Genomic DNA, 22297 nt, shown 5'->3' on the forward strand with positions numbered 1-22297 from the left:
ACCAGCTATCCTTAGTAGCCACACATGCAGATGACAAGCAACATGAATTTGACTGGGACAACACTACTATTTTAGGACAAGCCAAACAGAGAACAGCCAGGGAATTCCTAGAGGCATGGCACTCATCCACAGATTCAATCAATAAGCACATCAACCTGGACCCAATATACCGATCACTGCAATGGACAGCTGGAACTGACAACCGGAAGCGGCAGATTCAAACCACTACAAATGCCGGAGGAAAGATCACAGAAGCGCTTCACAGGAGGCTCCCAAGCACTGAGGATGTCATCGAGGCAGGGGACAAAACGTCTGCAACACAAATTCCCAGCTCGGCGAACAGAACCACAAGTCTCTTAAGAATTTTGTATATTTCGATCAGGTCACCTCTTATTGTTCTTTATTCCAATGAGTGCGGTCCCAATTTACTCAACCTCTCCTCATAAGATAATTGAATGAATCTTCTGTCATCTGCCTCCATTGTTGAATATCTTTCCTTACATAAATGGCCTTAAACTGCTTACAGTATTCCAGCTGTGGTCTGTCTAGTGCCTTGTATAGTATTAGCAAAAAAACCTTGCTACGTTTATATTCCATTCAATAAAGTGATGTGACATCCCAGATGCTTACATCTACTTGTGTGTAACAAGAAAGTTGATCATTCTTTTTTAAAAAAATGACATTTTATTTTCTATCTGTTTCTAGGAGTTCTCTGAAGCAAGCAAGCTAGAGAAAAAGCGACTGAAAAAGGCAAAGTAAGTTGAATTTATTGTTTCTGATATGAAATTGTTTTTGAATGAAGGTTTTCCTATTCTCCTACTAATTTTCTGGCTGAGGCTGTCAAAACATCGACTCTCCTGCTCCTCGGATGCTGCCTGACCTGCTGTGCTTTTCCAGCACCACACGTTTTGACTCTGATCTCCAGCATCTGCAGTCCTCACTTTCTCCTGAACTCTCTCATTGCTAGGCCTGTGGCGAGCTGGGAGCTCCAAGTGTCAACAGACCAATGAATAAAGACAATTGGGGAATCCAGGACTTGACTAACTTAAGGGATGTGAGATTTACGATTATGTACCTGCAGAAGCTGAAATTGTTCTCTGTAGACTATTTGCCCTGGAGGTGGAAGTGAGTACTGCAGATACTGGAGATTAGAGTCAACATTAGAGTGGTGCCGGAAAAGCACAGCAGGTCAGGCAACTGCTAAATTGCCTGTAGTGTTAGGGGCAGGGGTAAGTGTAAGGGAATGGGTCTGGATGGGTTGCGCTTCGGCGGACTTGTTGGGCTGAAGGGCCTGTTTCCACAGTAATCTAAATCTAAATCTAAATAAAAATCTGAGGAGAAGGAAAATCGGCGTTTCGGGCAAAAGGGCTCTGTTTGCTTTGGAGTACTGTTCAAATCGAGTTGTAGGCTGCTTGTTATAGTGTGCTCGTCCAATACACTCTGTTTCTGAGTAGATCAAATTTGTTTGTTGTAAGATAGACTACATTTCCTGTGAGTCCTGTCATAAAACACATCTCTGTTTTGACTCATTGACTCACATGTTGTTGTCAATAGAAGCATTTAGAAAGATACAAGTAGAGAGACTTGTACATTCATCTTATATTGACATTATTCTTTACAACAAATGGGTGGCACAGTGGCTCAGTGACTAGCACTGCTGCCTCGCAGCATCACAGACCCAGGTTTGATTCCTGCCTTGGGTGACTGTGTGGAGTTTGCACATTTTCCCTGTGTCTGCATGGGTTTCCTCCCACAATCCAAAGGTGTGCAAGTTAGGGCGGATTAGCCATGGGAAATTACCCATTCTGTTAGGTGCATTAGTAAAGGGTAAATGTTGGGAAATGGGTCTGGGTGGGTTACTCTTTAGAGGGTAACCTATTAGGCCAAATGGCCTGCTTCCACACTATAGGGAATCTAAAAATGTTTGTCCACCTTTTAAATTCTTGCATATTAATTATCTGTCTTAATTCTCTTCTTTTTTGTTAAGACACTTTACTCAGAGGCCGGGATCCGATGGCTCGTCCTTTGGTTTGTAGCTATTCCTTTGCTGAACATATACATGTGTCTGTCTATGTGATAATCTGATTGTTGTGGAGATGAATAACCCTTTTCCTTCACAAATACTCCCTTTTGCCAAACTCAGCTGAACCCAGGGAGTTGCAAGAGTGAGGTAATTGTTTACCATGTGCAGTGGTTGAGGAAAATGGCATTGATACATTCAAAGTGATGACAAATAAGTATGCAAGGGAGGAGGGAACGGAAGGAGGAGCTGATAGGATTGGAGTAGGAGCAAATTACTACAGATGCTGGAATCTGTACTGAATACAACAAACGCTGGAGATCGCAGCAGGTCAGACAGCATCCATGGAGAGAGAGCAAGCTAACATTTCATGTCGAGATGACTCTTCTTCAGAGCTCCAATGAAGAAGTTATTTAAACGCAAAACATTAGCTTGCTCTCTCTCCATGGATGCTGTCTGACTGGCTTTGTTCTCCAGGATTGGAGTGGTATCGAATACAAACAACTGGTTCAGAGTAGATGTGCCACATGTTCTGTTTCTGTGCTGTACATTTCTAAGTAATTTCTGATGAGCATCTTTATGTTGCATCAGCGCCTAAACAGCAGGAGATGGCCATTACAGTGTCCTATGCCAATACTTTAGTGTCCTGGTACACCACCTCTCCATGTATCCTGTGCCCACCGAGCAAAGTGATCCCACAACCAACGGATCAGGTCTAAACTCTGCAGTCCTGCCACATCCAGTCGTGAATGGTGGTGGGCGATTAAGCAACTCACTGGAGGAGGAGCCTCCACAAGTATCCCCATCCTCAATGGTGGAAGAGCCCAGCACATCAGTGCAAAAGATAAGGCTGATGCATTCACAGCAATCTTCAGCCAGAAGTACTGAGTGGATGATCCATCTCGGCCCCCTCCTGAGGCCCCTAGCATCACAGATACCAGTCTTCAGCCAATTTGATTCACTCCACGTGATATCAAGGAACAGCTGGAGGCACTGGATGCTGCAAAGGCTGCTGGTCCTGACAAAATTCTGGCAACACTTTTGAAAACTTATCCTCTGTTCCCCTAGCCAAGCTGTTCCAGTACAGTTACAACACTAGCATCCACCTGACAATGTGGAAAATTGCCCAGGTATGTCCTGTACACAAAAAGCAGGACAAATCCAACCCGGCCAATTCCCGCCCCATCAGTCTACTCTTGATCATCAGTAAAATGATAGAAGGTGTCATCAACAGGGCTATCAAGCAGCACCTGCTCAGCAAATAACCTGCTCAGTAATGCCCAGTTTGGGTTCCGCCAGGGGCACTCAGCTCCTGGCCTCATTACAGCCTTGGTTCAAACATGGACAAAAGAGCTGAATTCCAGAGGGTGAGGTGAGCGTGACAGCCCTTGGCATCAAGGCTGCATTTGACTGAGTGTGGCATCATGTAGCCCTGGCAAAACTGGAATCAATGGATATTGGGGGCAAATGCTCCGGTGGTTGGAGTTATACCTGACACATAGGAAGATGGTCTTAGTTGTTGGAGGTCAGTCATCTCAGCACCAGGACATCTCTACAAGAATCACTTAGGGTAGTGTCCTTGGCCCAGCCATCTTCACCTGCTTCATTAATGACCTTCCCTCCATCGTAAGATCAAAAGTGGGGATGCTCGTTGACGATTGCACGATGTTCAGCACCATTCATGACTCCTCATAACATCGAACACGTCTTCCACTGCCTCCGCCTCTGAGCTTACATTTTCAATTAAGACTCCCATCACCTTTCGAGTACCCCTTCGCCCACCTCCAACACACCTCATTCACCAGGACACAAGATGCAACAAGATCTGAATAATATCCAGGCTTGGACTGACAAGTGGCATATGACACTCACACCACACAAATGTCAAAGTATGACCATCACCAATAAAAAACAATCTAACCACCGTCCCTTGATATTCAACGGTGTTACCATCACTTAATCCCCCACTCTCAACTTCATGGTGGTTACCATTGACCAGAAACTCAACTGGACTTGCCACATAAATATAGTGACTAATAGAGCAGGTCAAAGGTTAGGAATACTGTGGCAAGTAACTCATGTTTTGATTCCCCACAACCTGTCCACCATCTCCAAGGTGTAAACCAGGAGTCATAGAGTCACAGAGATGTACAGCACAGAAACAGACCCTCTGGTCCAACCTGTCCATGCTGACCAGATATCCCAACCCAATCTAGTCTCACCTGCCAATACCCGGCCCATATCCTTCTAAACCCTTCCTATTCCTATACACCCATCCAGATGCCTTTTAAATGTTGCAATTGTAGCAGCTTCCACCACTTCCTCTGGCAGCTCATTCCATACATATACCACCCTCTGTATGAAAAGGTTGCCCAGTAGGTCTCTTTTATATCTTTCCCCTCTCACCCTAAACCTATGCCCTCTAATTCTGGACTCCCCCACCCCAGGGAAAATACTTTGTCTATTTATCCTATCCATGCCCCTCATGATTTTATAAACCTCTATAAAGTCACCCCTAAGCCTCCAATGCTCCAGGGAAACAGTCCCAGCCTATTCAGCCTCTCCCTATAGCTCAAATCCTCCAACCCTGGTAACTTTCTTGTAAATCTTTTCTGAACCCTTTCACAACACCTTTCCAATAGGAAGGAGACCAGAATTGCATGCAATATTCCATCAGTGGCCTAACCAATGTCCTGTACAGCTGCAACATGACCTCCCAACTCCTGTACTCAATACTTTGACAAGTGTGATGGAATACTCCCCACTTGCTTGGATGGGGGCAGCTCCACCAACACTCAAGAAGCTTGACACCATCCAGGCCAAAGCAACCCATTTGATTGACACCACATCCACAAGCATCCACTCCCTCCACCACTGACACTCAGTTGTAGCAGCATGTACTATTTTTAAGATGCATGGCAGAAATTCACCAGTGATACTCAGACTGCACCTTCCAAATCTATGACCATTTCCATCTAAAAGGACAAGGGCTGTAGACACATGGGAACACCGCCCCTTCAAATTCCCCTCCATCCTGATTCGGAAATGTATCACTGTTCCTTCACTGTCACTGGGTCAAAATCTTGAAATTCCCTCCTTAATGGCATTGTGGGTCAACCCACAGCAGGTGGACTGCAGTGGTTCAAGGAGGCAGCTCATCCCCACCTTCTGAAGGGGCAAATAGGGATGGACAATAAATGCTGGCTCAGCCAGTGACACCCACATCCCACAAATCAATACATTTTTATAAAATCTCAGGTGATGCGTTCACCAACATAAATGAGTTAGTCCTGATGGGGTTCTCCTGCAAAAATTTCTGCTGAGGTCATCATAGAATGCTTCTTTGACCTCCTCTGTATGTTGTTTCTAAAATATAAACATGAATGAATATTCCATGCTGGTTACTAGTGGGACTGAGTTTAAGACGCATGAGTTGATCACCAATCTCTGGAGGTGATCAGTTCTACTTGCATGTCAGTTCAGAATGAATTACAAAGACCATGCTGAATGATTATAGTTGGACCTCATGAATCCAATGGAATGTGATGCTTACACTAATCTCTTCAGGATGAGACTCCCCAATAAGCCTTGTGTTATGACCAAACTAGGGGAGGGCAATGCCTCTGATTCGACCAGTCCTTAGGTTGCACATAAATGCAACTGCTTTACCAAATCCTGACATGGGTGCTTTCTCTGTGTTAGATCACTCATTAGGTTTCTAGAAACTGAGATTAGGTGGAGTAGCAGCATGAAAACAAGGAAATGGCTGGCCTCCTTACTTCTGTAAAATTTCTTTATAAATATCTCGTTGTTATTTACAGGATGCCTTACTCCACAGTTTATCCAGTGCCACCTCAAACGTGTTAAGTCTTGAAATAATTGAAATTGAAAATTTGTACTCCCCTCTCCCTTTGGAAATCATTTGATACATGGTAATGACTATATTTTGATAGAGGCTGCTAAAGAAATGCCTGGTGGATCTCTCTTCCACAAATGCAAGGGATGCTGGATCAATTGTTAATTTTAAATATTGAGATTGTTTTCTTTTTATATAGCATGACGGGATATGGGCCAAAGACAGGTATATGGAGTTAGGCCACAGATCAGATGTGATCTCATTGAATGGTGGAACAGATTTGAAGGGCTGAATGGCCTACTCCTGTTCCAATGTTTCTAGATGAGACTGGAACAGAAAAGAAGGCAGGTCTGAAATCTGTAACAAACAGAATGGGTTCTAGAAGAGTCTGTGGAAGGGAGGATTGAGGAATAACAGTGTGTTGAGATGATGTAAATAGGGAGATTATTGGAACAGTACTTAAAGCCTATACCTGTTCTGATGTGCACCTTTATATGCCCAAATAATCAAAGGCTCCTTCTGTGCTGTAGGTACCCTGATCTTTCTCACAACCCTTTGAGTCCTTTATGACATAAATTGAGTTAGAAGTTTAGAAATGTAGAATTCAAAGTGGGATTCCTCACTCCAGGCGAGACGTTCCAGGTGTGTTGTTGAAGGGTGGCATTCCTCCCTGAGTTTTTGGGGCAATGCCAGACGAGGGGATCTTACCTTTACCCATCCTTCCATTCCCATCGAGTTCCTTACTGAGGTGGCTGGTGTAACACATGCACACCGGACTGACACGCGTGCAAATGTTCACGTGCATATAGGAGACAGTACACACACAAGGACAGGGTGAGCAGACGTTCTCAATTTTACTGGGAGCAGTCCCAGTTTGGCCAGGCCGGTCCTGCTTTCTCGTTAACTATCTCTGAATCCTGTAGAATCTCTAAAGATATTTCAATTGACCTGGCTATCCCCTTTCCTTATTTTTCGTCAACTATAAACTGTGTGTCGGGAGAAAATGTATGCAGTTCCCTTACTGTTTCAAAGCAATCAGTACATCACGTTGCAGATGCTGGAAACCAGATTCTGGATCAGTGGTGCTGGAAGAGCACAGCAATTCAGGCAGCATCCGACGAGCAGCAAAATCGACGTTTCGGGCAAAAGCCTTTCATCAGGAATATTCCTGATGAAGGGCTTTTGCCCGAAACGTCGATTTTGCTACTCGTCAGATGCTGCCTGAATTGCTATGCTCTTCCAGCACCACTGATCCAGAAACTACCTCAATGGCACCAACAGTTCGATTGCTGATGATGCCTTTTAAACATTTGACAGAGAGTTGCCACCTGAATCTGGACATTTTCTGGGAGATGCCATCATATTGTCCTTTCACCTTCAACTGCCCCTCCCCTGGATTCCTGTTATTGCTTGCTTCAATGTGTCACACACTGTAGGCCTCCACCTTCCCATTGCTTTTCAATCCGTACCAGTTTGGATTTTCAAAACGCCACACAGTCACCTATACCAACTATCAACTACAAACTGCACCTGTATAAAAGCAGATGCCTGTATGCATGATCCAGCACATCATACACAGGTGACACACATACACAGACACTCGTACAAATGTTTACAAACTCCTACACACACATAGCCACAAAATATATGCATACAGACATACACAAATAGAAACACACACACACAGAGCAACACAAACACACACACACACACAACAACACAAGCACAAACACACAGAAACAGACACACATGCACACACAAACTCACAGAAACAGACACACACAGAGAAACAGACACACATGCACACACAAACTCACAGAAACAGACACACACAGAGAAACAGACACACATGCACACACAAACTCACAGAAACAGACACACACAGAGAAACAGACAGAAACAGACACATGCACACACAAACTCACAGAAACAGACACACATTAACACACAAACTCACAGAAACAGACACACATGCACACACAAACTCACAGAAACAGAGACACAAATACATACAAAAACAAATACAAGCAGGCACACAGACATATTGACATAATCACGCACACAGACAAACACCTATTGCACCAGTTCCTGCTCAGTTCTGACTCTGCTTTTCCTGTTACCTGTTCCAGAAAATGATGATTCCGTCTTCAAGGAACCTGCCAAGAATAATGAAGGCAATCACCTGGTGAAGGTAAGGGATAAGGAAGCCAGACTTTCTCAGGCTTGCTCTGGCTAATCAGTGCACCAAGATTTTAACATTGGGCAGATGCCAGGGGCGAATGGTTTGTTGCAATCTGTAGGAATGACCTTCATTTGTAGCTAAACATGGCCCCACCAAAAGCATGGAGTATTGAAATCACCATGTGTCAATCAGGTATTCCATCTAATGCCATCTTTTGCAAACACAGAAAGGTTATGGCACAGAAAGAGGCCATTCTGACTGACATGTCTGAGCTGACTGAATAAACGGTCCATTCTAATCCCACTTACTAGCATCCAGTCTGCAGCCTTGTGGACATAGGGGCAGACCAAGGTGCCTACTGGCCTGAAATACCATTACACATTGCCCCCACATCACCCCTCCCTCTACATATCCCTTCTAATCCTTCTACCAATTGCCTTAAAGCTGTGCCCCCACCATCGGTAATTAACCTCTCCAGTACGTGGGAGGGTAACAGATCTTCCCTGTGCACCCCATCCAGGCCTCTCAGTGAGCGGGTAACCGATCAATTCATCACTCTTCATCCTCCTCCCTCCTAAGGCAAAAAGCCCTCACTGATTCAATCTCTCCTCATAGCTGGTAAACAAGTCCTGGCACATTCACATAAATCTTTTCTGCATTCTCTCTCTCTCTCTGTCTCTCTCTCTCCTCTCTCTCTCTCTGTGGAACAAATACGTCTTTCCTGTAAACACTGACCAGAACTGCTCAAATATTCTTATTCTGCTTTGCTCAATTTCTGTTTCTGCTTTAGTTCCTCTCTCTTTCTTTCTTGATTACAGCGATTAACAGAGACATCATGTGCCAGAAATAAGGAGTCAGACATTTGCAAGTTCATTAAGAGCTGCATAACATATTTGTTGATAACTTGTCTCTGAGATGGTTAGGGGCAGTGTTCACACATCAGTCATTCCATTCAAATTCCAACTGTTTTTCCTTCTTAAACTGCCCACCCTGTGTTTACCTGTCAATCAGAATTTTCAGTCGAAAAGTACCTGGGCTCGCTGAAGGAGTCACTACCATCAGCTTTGATTCAGTGGGTAGAAAATGAGTCAACTCTTGAGTCTATGAGTTACGCATTCAAGTCCCATTCCAGAGGTTTAATCATATTCCCTAAGTTGTCCCCAAACAAGCAAGCTATTACAGGGATGGTGTTTCTTGAATATTAAACTGAGGAACTGCCTATTTTCTCAGGTGGGTGTTAAATATCTACTGCAATACTTTGATTTTAGATTTTAAAAAATTCCCTGCTCTACTCCTCAAAGGATAGAACTGAAGTCACTCTGCAAATGCTTCTTTTTTCTAGACATACATCTCTTCACCTTTCAACTACAGTTTGAATCAGTTCCCAGTTTTAGGAATGGAAGTGAATCCCTAGTTCAGATCTACCGTACGTATTGAATTACATGCAACTGGTGTACAATAACATTGCAATTAACACTCTCCACAATATCCTGGCCAGTGATTATCCCTCAGACTAATCAGATGATCAAATGACCAATTTTACAACTGTCTATATGACCTGATTGTGTGACAATCAGCTGCCACATTCCCAACATAGAGCAGTAACTGTACTTTTAGAAGTATTTAGAACTTGAATATTGCTGAGAAGGGGGAACATGTTACCAAAGCTTTTCATCAGGACAAATACCAAATTTTCAATGATTGCAACAATTTATACAATGGGGGAAAACGGTGCTGATTGATTGCCTGATTAACTGTTTGGTGTTACCATGGAGAACACAAAGGGGAAATATAGGCGACTGGGTTATTTGGGACAGGTGTAAGGCTTGAACATATTGCAGTTAACTCTGCTTTCTCTTCACAGATTCTGCCTGTTCTTTTGAGTTCCTCTGGCAATTTTTGTTTTTCTTGAACATATTCCTTTTGATTTCAGAGAATGTGGCCCTCCACAGAAATTTATGCTACTCCTGTCAAACATAGAAGAGCCATGTGTAACAAAGCTGCTCCTTTAACAAGGCTATGGTGCCCTTGGTGTATTCTCAAGAGCTTGTGAAAGACACAGACTCCGAAAAGTCTGGAGTTCAAGGGTTTTAGGGCCAGTTTGATTATAGCTAACAGATACTGCCTCAGGCAACAGGCTTTCAAGTTTTTGAAAAAAAAAGCATTTTTGCAATGAAAGGGGAGTGGCCAGTTCTCCCAGCTCAGCTTTCCTCTGGTTTGGTTTGGGTTTGAGCAGTGGTGTTGAAAAAGCTGCTGGACCCAAAGAAGCAGGTCCAAGCTGATACTCTCTCACTGACTTCTCTCCTGTAAGACTCTGTGTTTGGTTTTTTTTTCTTTTGTGTCAAGGGGTGTTTATGGGGATTGTTGCAAGTATTGGGAACAGCATCATTAAGTTGGGATGATCAGTTGGGTTTTTGGATAGGTTACATTATTTGGTATTCTATTCTCTTTAGTTTGTCTTTCATTTGGTAATCTTGTAAATAAATTGTTTTTTGTTTAAAACTAAGTGATTTGACCATTTGCATCCCTCCTGGAATATCCACTGTACACCTGCTTTAAACAACTAACAAAGTTAGGGTCTGGGCTACTTTCTTGAACTATTTTGAAAGGTTCTGGCCTAGTGCATAACACATGTTATGAGCTTAACTGATTGATTTCAATTTATTTCTAACAGACACAGGACTGTTCAGCAAGTGCTGTCCAATTGTGGAATTGCATCTAAAAGTGGACATTTTGTTTTGTTTCTCATTCAAAAGCTTCAACAACGTGTTTCTCTTTGTGGTGATAAACTGTATTTGGTTAAATGGGAAGCACTTTGAGATTTTCTGAGTGTGGGAGAGACATTGTTAAAATTTAATTCTTCTTCTAACTCTCCCTTCTCCTCCTCAAGCTAACCTTTCTCTATTAACTTTCCTACCTTCTGTCTTTTCCAAAGTCCCCAAAGGGAATGCTAACTATTTCTTAATGCTCACTTTCCACCATTCCTTCCCCATCTACACCTCTCTGCTTTCACTGTACCAAAACTATCTGAGCAGAAGGAAACACTACCCCCCACCTCCCCTCCGCACACATCCCCTCCACCCACCTCCCCTCCGCCCCTCCTCCCCTCCTCCCCGTAGCTTGATAAAGAATATTTCCATCACCATCAAGGTTTTCATGAACTCTAGAATGAGACTGAGAACTACAGATTTGAGGGTAAAAGTGCATCCCATGGAGCCACACCTAATCCACGAGTAGAGTTGTAAACATGGTCTTAATGAAGAAACCTTTGAGGCTTTCATTGATTCATTGAATCCCTACAGTGCAGAACAAGGTCATTTGGCCCATTGAGATTGAACTAATCCTCCAAAGAGCAGGCCACCCAGACATCCCTGTAACCTCGCAAGGGGATTTTATTATGGCTTATCCACCCAACCTGCACATCGCTGGATACTATGGAGCAATTCAGCATTGTCCATCCACCAACCTGCACATCCCTGTACACTATGGGCAATTCAGCATGGTCCATTTACCCAACCTGCACATCCCTGTACACTATGGGTAATTCAGCACAGTCCATCCACCCAACCTGCACATCCCTGTACACTATGGGCAATTCAGCATTGTCCATCCACCCAACCTGCACATCCCTGTACACTATGGGCAATTCAGCATGGTCCATTTACCCAACCTGCACATCCCTGTACATTATGGGCAACTCAGCATTGTCCATCCACCCAACCTGCACATCCCTGTACATTATGGGCAATTCAGCACTGTCCATTCACCCAATCTGCACATCCCTGTACACTATGGACAACTCAGCATGGTCCATCCACCCAACCTGCACATCCCTGTACTGCGGGAGGAAACCAAAACATCTGAAAGGACCCCAAACAGACACAGGGAGAACATGCAAACTGTACACAGATAGCTGCCTGAGGTTGGAATCGAACCCATGACCCTGACATTGTGAGGAAACAGTGCTAACCAAAGCAGTGCCTTGACCATCTTTGCAGCGGGGAAGGGCATCCAGATTTTCAACTGTCTTTTCTCTTTAATAGTTCTAGATTTAAGATTTCCAGAGTGCACAAGTATAGCCTGTGACATTTGAACGTAGGAAACATAAGCAGGCTACTTGGTCTAAAACCACATAAATCCATTTCCAGCTGACTGTGTTGTAATCTATTGACGTATCCATCCATTCCTTTACCTTGCGTACACTCCCCTTGATTCTTCCTGTTTTATTTATTCAGAGTACAGACCCAGGCAGCGGAGAGACAGAAGGGATTGGGACTTCAAAGAGACTTCAGAAGCTCGTTTGGAATAAGAGGAATCACGGCTCTGATGATGGGAAGCAAGCACCACTTCATGGTAAGTGTCACAGTCCTCATTCTGTTCAGTTTTTCCCAGTTTTATGACTCAAGAACACTCAATCTTTATGCTGTTGGCAGTTGCCAGTGTTCAGGCAGGTGGCCATTGTTCCAGTGGGGTGTATACCCTGGAAGTGGACTTTACAGCAGAGTCAGAAACAAGTGACCACCGATAGGTGTCTACGCTATTAAGGAGGAGAAAGTGAGGTCTGCAGATGCTGGAGATCAAAGTTGAAACTTCATTGCTGGAACAGCACAGCAGGTCAGGAATTCCTGAAGAAGGGCCTGTGGTGCTGTTCCAGCAATAAAGTCTACGCTATTAATCCAGTCTTAAACCAACCAGCAAACTATTTAAACTAAATGCAGGAATTTCACTTACCCCTGTTTTCTGCCTGGTATTGAGCGCATACAGAGAGGTGTCAGTTATATGAATCTGTGGGAAATACTACAGCTGACAGCGCAATATCTCAGACTCTTTGGACCTAGATTCTGGGATCTGTTCAGAGAAGCACAGCCTCCCGATTGTATTTGAAGTGCAGACTCACCAATGCCCTGTACAGTTGGATCAAGACTTCCCGATTTTTACCCTGCACCAGCATTTACAGACCTTCCATTTATAAACATGCCATTTGTTCTTGTAGCTGCACCTGCAGTCTAGCACTTTGTGATTTGGGTATGAGGACAGCCAGACACATTCTAAAGACTCTCTTTCTATTTAAATTATATTTTACATTTCTTTTCTTTGTACCAGAGTGGACAACCGCACTTTTCCTCACTTGCCAAATAACATATTTATAACCCTTTGTGGTTTCTTTGTAATCTCTTCACAACTCTAACCTTACAATATAGTTAGTCCCCTCATCTAAGTCATTAATATAGATTATAGTTATAATCATAGAGGTGTACAGCATGGAAACAGACCCTTTGGCCCAACCCGTCCATGCCGACCAGATATCCCAACCCAATCTAGTCCCACCTGCCAGCTCTTGGCCCATATCCCTCCAAACCCTTCCTATTCATATACCCATCCAAATGCCTTTCAAATGTTGCAATTGTACTAGCCTCCACCACATCCTCTGGCAGCTCCCTATAACTCAAATCCTCCAACCCTGGCAACATCCTTGTAAATCTTTTCTGAACCCTTTCAATTTTCGCAATATGTTTCTGATAGGAAGGAGACCAGAACTGCACGCAATATTCCAACAGCGTCCTAACCAATGTCCTGTACAGCCACAACATGATCTCCCAACTCCTGTACTCAATACTCTGACCAAAAAAAGAAAGCATACCAAATGCCCTCTTCACTATTCTATCTAAGGTTGTGAAGAGTTGAGGCCCCTGACCCTAATCCTACCTCTGTGGCTTCACTCCAGTTTGCAAACTTGAAAATAATCCATCTATCCCGACTCTTTCTTCTGTTGGTTAGACAGTTTTCTATCCAGGCTAACATAACATCCCCAATATCTTGTGCAATAACCATTTTGGTTGCACCACAGCAAATGTCTTTTGCAAATTTAAATACGTCACATCCATAGACTCCCTTTTATCTACCCTGCTTGTTACATCTTCAATGATTTGTTATGTTGTCAAAGAAATTGAGTACATTTATCAGACATAATTTCCATTTCACAAAACCATGTCGACGATGCCTGGTGCATTAGGATTTACAAAGTGTTCAGCTACCACCTCCTTGATTGTTATGACATGGTGGTGAACCACTCTGTTAATTAAACTAAACACCCAGAAAAGCTTCCTGATGAAGGTTCAATGTTGGCAAAACAATAAGCCCTTCCTCATGAAAGACCTGTGCTCGAGGTGTCGATTCTCCTGCTCCTCGGATGCTGCCTGACCAACTGAGTTTTTCCAGCACCACACTCTTTGACTCTGATCTCCAGCATCTGCAGTCCTCACTTTCACCCAGAAAAACCCACCTCGCCTCGTAATCTGTTAAAATATGAGTTACAGTGCAACTCCCAAATTCCACTATTTAAAGAAAATGACATCATTTTTTTTTTAACTGTAAAAGTGAACATTAAACAATAACTATTCACAACTCTAAGTCCTTTTCGTTTAACTGCTTATTACCTTTCTCCAAGTTTATAACAATATGCTATTTCAATAAAAAACTTATTTAAATTACATCAACATAATTTCAAAACCCTTCAGCTGTTGTCAGCTTCGATGCCTGTCTTCTTCCGGCTGAAGATCTCTTTGGGTTGACTTCTTTCTTTTTACTGTGAGTAAGTTTCATCTGAAAAGGTACCTTTGATAGAGAGAGTTTCCTAATTTCTTGGCTCTCTCTCGATGGCAGTTGCTCTGTCTCCAGTTTTCAAAATGTCTGCATTTTTATATCTCCAACATTGGGTTGTCTCATTGGTTCGATGTTGGCAAAGTAATAAATTCAAACTTGATTGGGTTTTAGTATCCTGGGGCATAATTTAAACTGATTAGTTAAATTCAAATTGTTGTCAAAACAGCAACCAACTCAGGTATCCATTTCACAGCCAAAATGTTACATAATTTCAAATTTCTAGCACACTGGGGATTGACATCTAGGGGCTTGTAAGCTCTCAGTTCCAAACAGCATTCACTTATTCTTAAAGGTACTCTTAAGTCCACGCTTTCAAATTCATAATATTGATAATGGATTTCAGCATTTTTTCAATAACAAATGTTAGACTAACTGCACTATACAGTGTGGAAACAGGCCCTTCAGCCCAATAAGTCCACACCAAGCCTTTGAAGAGTAATCACCCAAACCTATTCCCCTACATTATTATCCTATATTTACCCCTGATAATGCACCTAACCTCCATATCCCTGAACAATACGAGCAACATAGCATGGCCAATTCACCTAACCTGCATGTTTCTGGATCACGGGAAGAAACTGGAGCACCCAGAGGAAAGCCAAACAGACACAGGGAGACGTGTGCAAATGTCACACAGTTACCCGAGGCTGGAATCAAACCTTGCACTGTGAGGCAGCAGTGCTAGCTGCTGAGCCACCGTGATGCCCTATTTCAATTTTCCTCATTCCCTTTTACTTTTACATGCTGCCTGTATTTGTCTCTGCATCAAATGCAAGAAACACGCAGTGCACCTTTAGGCTCTGACCGAGAGAGCAAAATTCAAAAAGGCATGGCAGAGATGTTAAGAACATCCATGAGGCACGATATCAGTGAGTACTGAGATCGCAAATGCGGACACTATAACAGTATGCTCACTGATCGAACCCATGAGTTGGGAGCTTCTCGTTGTGTGCAAAGCATTCCAATGAAAGGTGACAGTGCGCGCCAAAGTGTAGCATGGAAGTGTCGGACTGCTTTTAGTGGTTTGAAGGTGTGACATGAGGTTGCAGTGAGGATGGTACGTGTTGGATGCCAAAGCCCGGGCTTCATGTTTGTTCATGCAAATATATTTCTTGCTGCTTTCTGGTGAGAATCTCACTTCATTGTTCAACACTCGGTTGGAAAATGGGACATTTTGCTTTCACATTGAAAAGCTCCTCCTGTGATTTTTTGGTTTTCTCATGAACACCCACATTGTTCCAGGTCTGGGAAGATTCTACCCGATATCTCTATGTTGGCAATCATATCAAACTCATTTATTCCTGTCCATGCTGCCAAGTTAACCACCTCATTATGAATACTGTGTCCTGTGTGTATTCAGGTAACAAGCCTTTCCATTTGTCTTTTCACTGTTTTGCCTTCCTCTACCCTTAGTTGATGAGGCTCAATAGATTCCTGCTTTGATATGGCAGCTTGGTAGTGTAGAATGTCTCAAATCACAGGTACACAATCAAACTGAATTTGAGCACAAACTGTGTTTTCTAAGGTAATGGATAGGAAAGGATTTAGCTAAGCTGAAACTCCACCCACTCTGAGATACAACACAGCCAGGGCGTGAAACATCAAGGGAATTTGGAATGTCCTTTTGAGGCACAAATATCTTGCCCATTTAGTTATGGTGTTAATGTCTTTGAGTTAACCTGCATGAAGTTACTCAGATGTAATAAACCACACCTTGCTACCTTAGACATTATTATGGTGAGAGTTATTATATTATATTATGGAGAGGGTTCAGAAAAGGTTTACCAGGATGTTGCTGGGAATGAAAGGTTTGAGAAAAGCTAGGACTTTTTTTCACTGGAGTGTCGAAAGTTGAGAGGCGGTCTTATGGAAGTTCATAAAATAATGAGGGGCACAGATAGACTGAAGGGCGGTTGTCTTTTCCCTGGGATGGGGGATTTCAAGACTCGGGGGCACATTTTAGGGTGAAAGGAGAGATATTGATAAAAGACATAAGAGGCAATTTTTTTTACACAGAGGGTTGTTCGCAAGTGGAATGAAATTCCTGAGAAAGTGGTGGATGCCGGTACAATTACAACATTTTAAAGGCACTTGGATAAGTACATGAATAGAAAAGGTTTGGAGGGACAAGGGCCAGGGGCAGGCAGATGGTAGTAGTTTAGTTTGGGATTATGTTGGGATGGACTGGTTGGACTGAAGAGTCTGTCTCCGTGCTGCATGACTCTATAACTTGATATCTCTTCTTCTAAGATCTATTCACAGTCCATCATCCACCAAAAAATAATGACCCCTTAGAGTCGCTGAGGAGGGAGAATTGTTGGCAACCTGCTCCATCACCAACAAATGTCCAGAGGTTGATATCACACTGCAATATAACACAAACCAAATGATAATATCAGGGCAGGTCATCAACATAATGGCTCGGTGAAGGAGGTAGGCTTTCATGAATTATTTAACAAGGATGGACAGATGGAGAGAGAGAAAGACAGAGAGTTAGTGAGGTTCAGCAAGGCAGCATTGTAGACAGTGCAGATGACAGCATAAAATTACAAAGGGATGTTGTGGTTCTGTTCCAACAGAACCACAACAACGAGCACCCGAGCTACAAATCTTCTCCCAAACTTTGAATTACAAAGGGATATTGATAGACTAGATGAAAGGACATCACCGTGGGAGATAGAGCTCAATGTAAGAAGGTGTGAACTTATCCATTTTTGACTGAAAAATGATAAATCAGGGTCCTTTCTAAATGGTACAAAGTCAAATACAGCACTGTCCAAATAGATTTAGGGGCTCAGGTGCATAGATCTTTACAATTACACAAACAGTTGCAGAAAATAATCCAGAAAGCTAATGGAGTGCTGGCCTTTATATCTGGAGAATGGGAGTACAGACCGTTCTGCTATAATGTGTGTTTCATCAACACAAATTCACGATAACACAATTGATGAATTGGAGGCACTGTTTCCTAAGCGTGAAATTTTAACATGTGTATTATTTATAACACAATTCTGGCCCCATTAGTTTAAATGATGCTGCTATTACACGATTTTCGTAAAACACAGGGTTGCATGAGAACAAAACTATCACGCTATAGCAGAACGGACTGTACAATGATGCAGAAGTTATACAGTAATTATACAATGTCCTAGCTAGTCCCCACCTGGAGTAATGTGAACAGGTCTAGGTACCACACCTGGAGTACTGTGAGCAGATTAGATTAGATGAGATTGCTTACAGTGTGGAAACAGGCCCTTCGGCCCAACAATCCACACCGAACCGCCGAAGTGCAACCCACCCATTCCCCTACATTTACCCCTGCACCTAACACTACGGGCAATTTAGCATGGCCAATTAATCTGACCTGCACATCTTTGGACTGTGGGAGGAAACTGGAGCACCCGGAGGAAACCCATGTAGACACGGGGAGAATGTGCAAGTTCCACACAGTCAGTCGCCTGAGGGGGGGGGGGGGGGGGGGGGAATGAACCCGGGTCTCTGGCGCTGTGAGGCAGCAGTGCTAACCACTGTGCTACCTTAGGATATAATCGGCTTGGAGGATGTACAAAGTTGGTTTACAAGAATGATTCCTGGACTTCAGGGGTTATGTTATGAGGAGAGATTTATACAAATTTACAAATGTTTTCTGTAGTATTTAAGAGGTTAAGGGTGATTTGATCAAAGCCTTCAAGATATTAAGAGGAAAAGACAAGGTCAATAGTGGAAACTACTCGCACTGTTTGGTGAACTAGGGACATAGTGTGAGAATTAGGGTCTACCCATTCAGGAGAGATGTTAGGAAGCAGTTGTGCATGACTAGGTATGTATAGACATAAGTGCAGTTAGGGATGAAAGGAGGAGTGTCAAGGTTTGGAAGATGGCTAGAGGATTTGATAGGGTAGTTAGAGAGACATTAATACATTTTTTGACAGAGAGTTGGGAGTACTCCAAAGCAGGGGAGTATGATATGAGGGTGTTCAAAGATATTGTAACACTGATTGCTTAGAATTTTGTATTGATGTTGTTACATGTGGCACATTGCTCATGTGAGAGGTTTTTTCCATCTGGTCAGATGGTTTACTATGTTTTAAGAAGTCTTCACTCTCTGTAGAGAATTCTGCTTTAAATAAAACTTCTGTTGATATAATACTACTTGAACAATGTTTGAGACACTATTTAGACTGCTTATTCTAAAGTTACATTCTCTTTTCTTTGAAGTTCAGTAACTGGTTTCTCTAAGAAGCCAATCCTGACACAAATGAGGTGGTTTTACAGGGTTCCAAAGATGCATGGCTCATGTAATACATGTCAGTCTTTAATGAAATTATCTACAGACACCCCTAAGAGTTGATAACTGTTGTTGAAACATGATCCCGCCAGTATCCTATTTGTCCTGGAAATGAAATATTGAGCAAGAGCTGTCAGGTAAAATATAATTTGCTCCTCATTAATCTGGTGTTTGTGTGACACGTGATCTGATGCTCTGCCAAATGTAGTAGAGAGGTGTGTGAATTGTTCTTGATTTGATTTGGTATCCAAAGCTGTTCAGAATCTCTGAAACTATGCCCTCCACATATGCCAATTCCAAATAGATTTTTTTTTTCTGGTACAAAGATTAAAGCCAGTGAATTTTGTTGCATAGTTTGGTTGAAGTTATTGATTATTTTCTTGGTTTGGAAGAATATAATTAATATTTAATATTTCTCCTTGCACTGTACTCATTATCACGTCTTCTTGCAGTTTTAGTTGATGAGAGTTCATGATGAATCTTCAAAGATTGTAGCAGTAAAACTGAAAGCTGGTGTACATTTCTGCCATTTAGAATGCTGTAAAGATTGGTTTTCCTCTACCAATATGGAGCCTTCATTAAGGTGAACAACAATGTCTCTTTTCCAAGATGGCTGAAGGATTTCCAAAGGATCTGTAGGTGGAAAATCAAATATCAAAGATGGCAGCCCATTGTGTAGCAGATAGTTACAATGATATCATTTCTAGGTGGCGTATCACACCATTGCATTTTATGGTGGGGTTAATGCCGTCCAAGACTTTGGGTTTGATACAGCCTGCTTTGGGAGAAGCCAAAGAAATGGATTGTCTTCAGGATTAGATTTTTAAGTAACACTATTTATATATTTTCACATCAAGTAGAGCTATAAATGATAATCATCAATTCTGGTTACATTAAGAAAGGACTACTCTATCATTTTCATGTGTTCATGTCCATGTGCTCTTTGTGCTTCTTACAGTGAGTGTCTCTCTAGTGTGTCTTCAAGAGTGTCCTTTCTAGTGTGTGTTAGCTCCACCCACACTGTACTATTTATGCTCAGTAATGTACAGACCTGTGACATCACAGGGCTACTTCAGGATACCAGAGATCTAACACAACCATAGGCTCTCAAGTGGGCTGAGTGAACTAGCATCAGCAAATGTGGAGAGAATGAGCCTGTGATTGGACAACCAGCTGTTGGCAGAAACATCTACTTCCCTGTGTGTAATTACTGGCTTCAAGTGTCAGTGGGAATCCATGAGGGGCCAGATTGGTCCACCAGGGAGTGGACAGTTTAGATCTAACAGAATGGTGGAATGGATAGAAGAGTCTGAATGGACTCCTCTCGTTCCAATGTTCCTGTCTGAAATGTATTGATCTGTCATATCCACAGGCAGTTGAACACTTCATTGTCCCAAAGAGCACCATCAGGAGAAGAGGGAACTGCTGAGCAGTCATAAAACTACCAGAGTTGAGATACATTTTCTTTCAAAGCACTCGCAGCTTAAATCATACAAAAGCTCATTACTTGCTCATGATATTACTATGGCAACAGTTTTAAGTTTTTCCGAACTCTCTCCTCCCACATGAAATGATAGGGTTATTTGAGGATATTGGCTCTTTGAATCATTGCTTGCCCTCCACATGATTCATTCATCCTTTTCTGATGACATGACGCCACAGGACAATTATTTCTGCATGAGTATTCATTAGGAGGAAACTTGTAAAGCAGAAAACAGATTTGAAAGTGGTAAACTGGGGAAGTTGTGATCATTCTCTTTAGCGTGGGCAAGCTGAAGTGACATTATAAAGAAAGCACCTGAAATTTTAAGGGAATTTGATAGAAGAATATCGGAGCAAACATGTTTACTGGCAGAGGGGTTAATATCCTGGAAGTGGAAGGTATCAGATAATTAGGAGAAAGTGAGGACTGCAGATGCTGGAGATCAGAGCTGAAAAATGTGTTGCTGGAAAAGCGCAGCAGGTTAGGCAGCATCCAAGGAGCAGGAGAATCGACGTTTTGGGCATAAGCCCTTCTTCAGGAATGTTCGTTATCAGGAAGGCTCGTTATCAGATAATTGGCAAGTGGGAGCAAAGGGATGATGAAAATGTTGTTGTCCACACAGTGAGTTATTGTGAACTTTGCCAGAAAGAGCAGGTCCAATAACAGCCTTCAACAGGGGAACTGGATAAAGATTTCGATGAAAAGATAGCAGGGATGTGGGGAAAGATCAGAGCAGTGGGTCTAATTGGATTATTCTACCACAGAGTCAGCACAGGTATGATGGGTCAAGTGGCCTTTATTGGTGGTTTTATGATTATACAGATGCTTCACTGGTGAAGAACCAGCACTCATAACCTCCCCTTGCTCAAAGTTTTGTGACTTCATTAGCTTTAGTGGTCTCTTCCTCACATGGTTTTATTTGTTAATGGTCTGTGTGGCTTGAAGGTTCTCTCAGCTGTTCCTCCAAGAACATCATCTGACACTTCCTTCCTCCTCCATACATCATCAGAACAGTAAATTCCTGCTCTCTGCGTCATGAGCAACCATCTTTGTCCTTCCTTCACGTTAATGGTTTGGAGTTTCAAAGCAGCGAAGAGAATACATTGTGACAAAGTGGCACAAGAGTTATTGAGTTTAGGAAATTCTGCCTAGTGACAGCCTTCTGATTGTTTAACCTACAGTTTGTTACAAAGCTGTTAGTGCAAGGGTCCAATGATACAGCCACAATACAACTGCCTCTCTGTAACGCGTGCCAGTTTAAAGGGGTACAGGAGTAGATTAATCACACTTACATTTCTCAGTGATTTGTTGAAGTTAAGTGTGTTTCAATAGATAGAATTATTTTCTGATAATGAAAAAACATGGTGTGAATTGCTTTTATCCTGACTTGAAGCCAGTTGGAAAATTGATCACATTGGTGGTTAAATTGGAATGTTGTACATTTTGTGAAGACCTGAGGGAAAGTGTGGCATGATTTTCAGCACAATCTTTACAGTTAACCTACAAATTGTTACATACCGTGCTTCTTTTTGCCCACCGCGACTCCTCAATTGTCCAAGATAAACCAGGCACAGTTGGCCTATTTGCTGTCCATGGAAATCATCAGTGGAGCACATTTCCCGTGAACGGCTGGATTTGGGCAGCGCCATCACATCAAGGGCACATACGATAAACTGGGAGAATCCAGGGAGCACCAAGGATCAGAGAGATCTTGACACTGGTCCCTCAGTGTAGCAGAACAGGGAGATAAAGTGATTCAGAAGCCATATGGGAAACTTGTCTTTATGAACCTCTGCACAGAGTTT

General features: G+C 42.6%; 1 protein-coding gene across 3 annotated transcripts in view; it reads left to right on the forward strand.

Moving 5' to 3' along the window:
• LOC122555427 (SAM domain-containing protein SAMSN-1-like) overlaps window positions 1–22297 on the forward strand; it is a 158897-nt gene that overhangs the window by 27079 nt on the left and 109521 nt on the right. For 2 of the 3 annotated variants that reach the window (XM_043701419.1, XM_043701420.1), the window contains exons 3-6: window positions 706–755; window positions 1988–2028; window positions 8006–8067; window positions 12294–12411. In XM_043701419.1, coding sequence (XP_043557354.1) covers window positions 706–755; window positions 1988–2028; window positions 8006–8067; window positions 12294–12411 — 271 coding nt within the window. The remainder of the gene's footprint in view (window positions 1–705; window positions 756–1987; window positions 2029–8005; window positions 8068–12293; window positions 12412–22297) is intronic. The other variant, XM_043701421.1, reaches the window with a different exon arrangement.

Source organism: Chiloscyllium plagiosum, chromosome 12, assembly GCF_004010195.1.
Source record: "Chiloscyllium plagiosum isolate BGI_BamShark_2017 chromosome 12, ASM401019v2, whole genome shotgun sequence".
In the NCBI taxonomy this organism is placed as follows: domain Eukaryota; kingdom Metazoa; phylum Chordata; class Chondrichthyes; order Orectolobiformes; family Hemiscylliidae; genus Chiloscyllium; species Chiloscyllium plagiosum.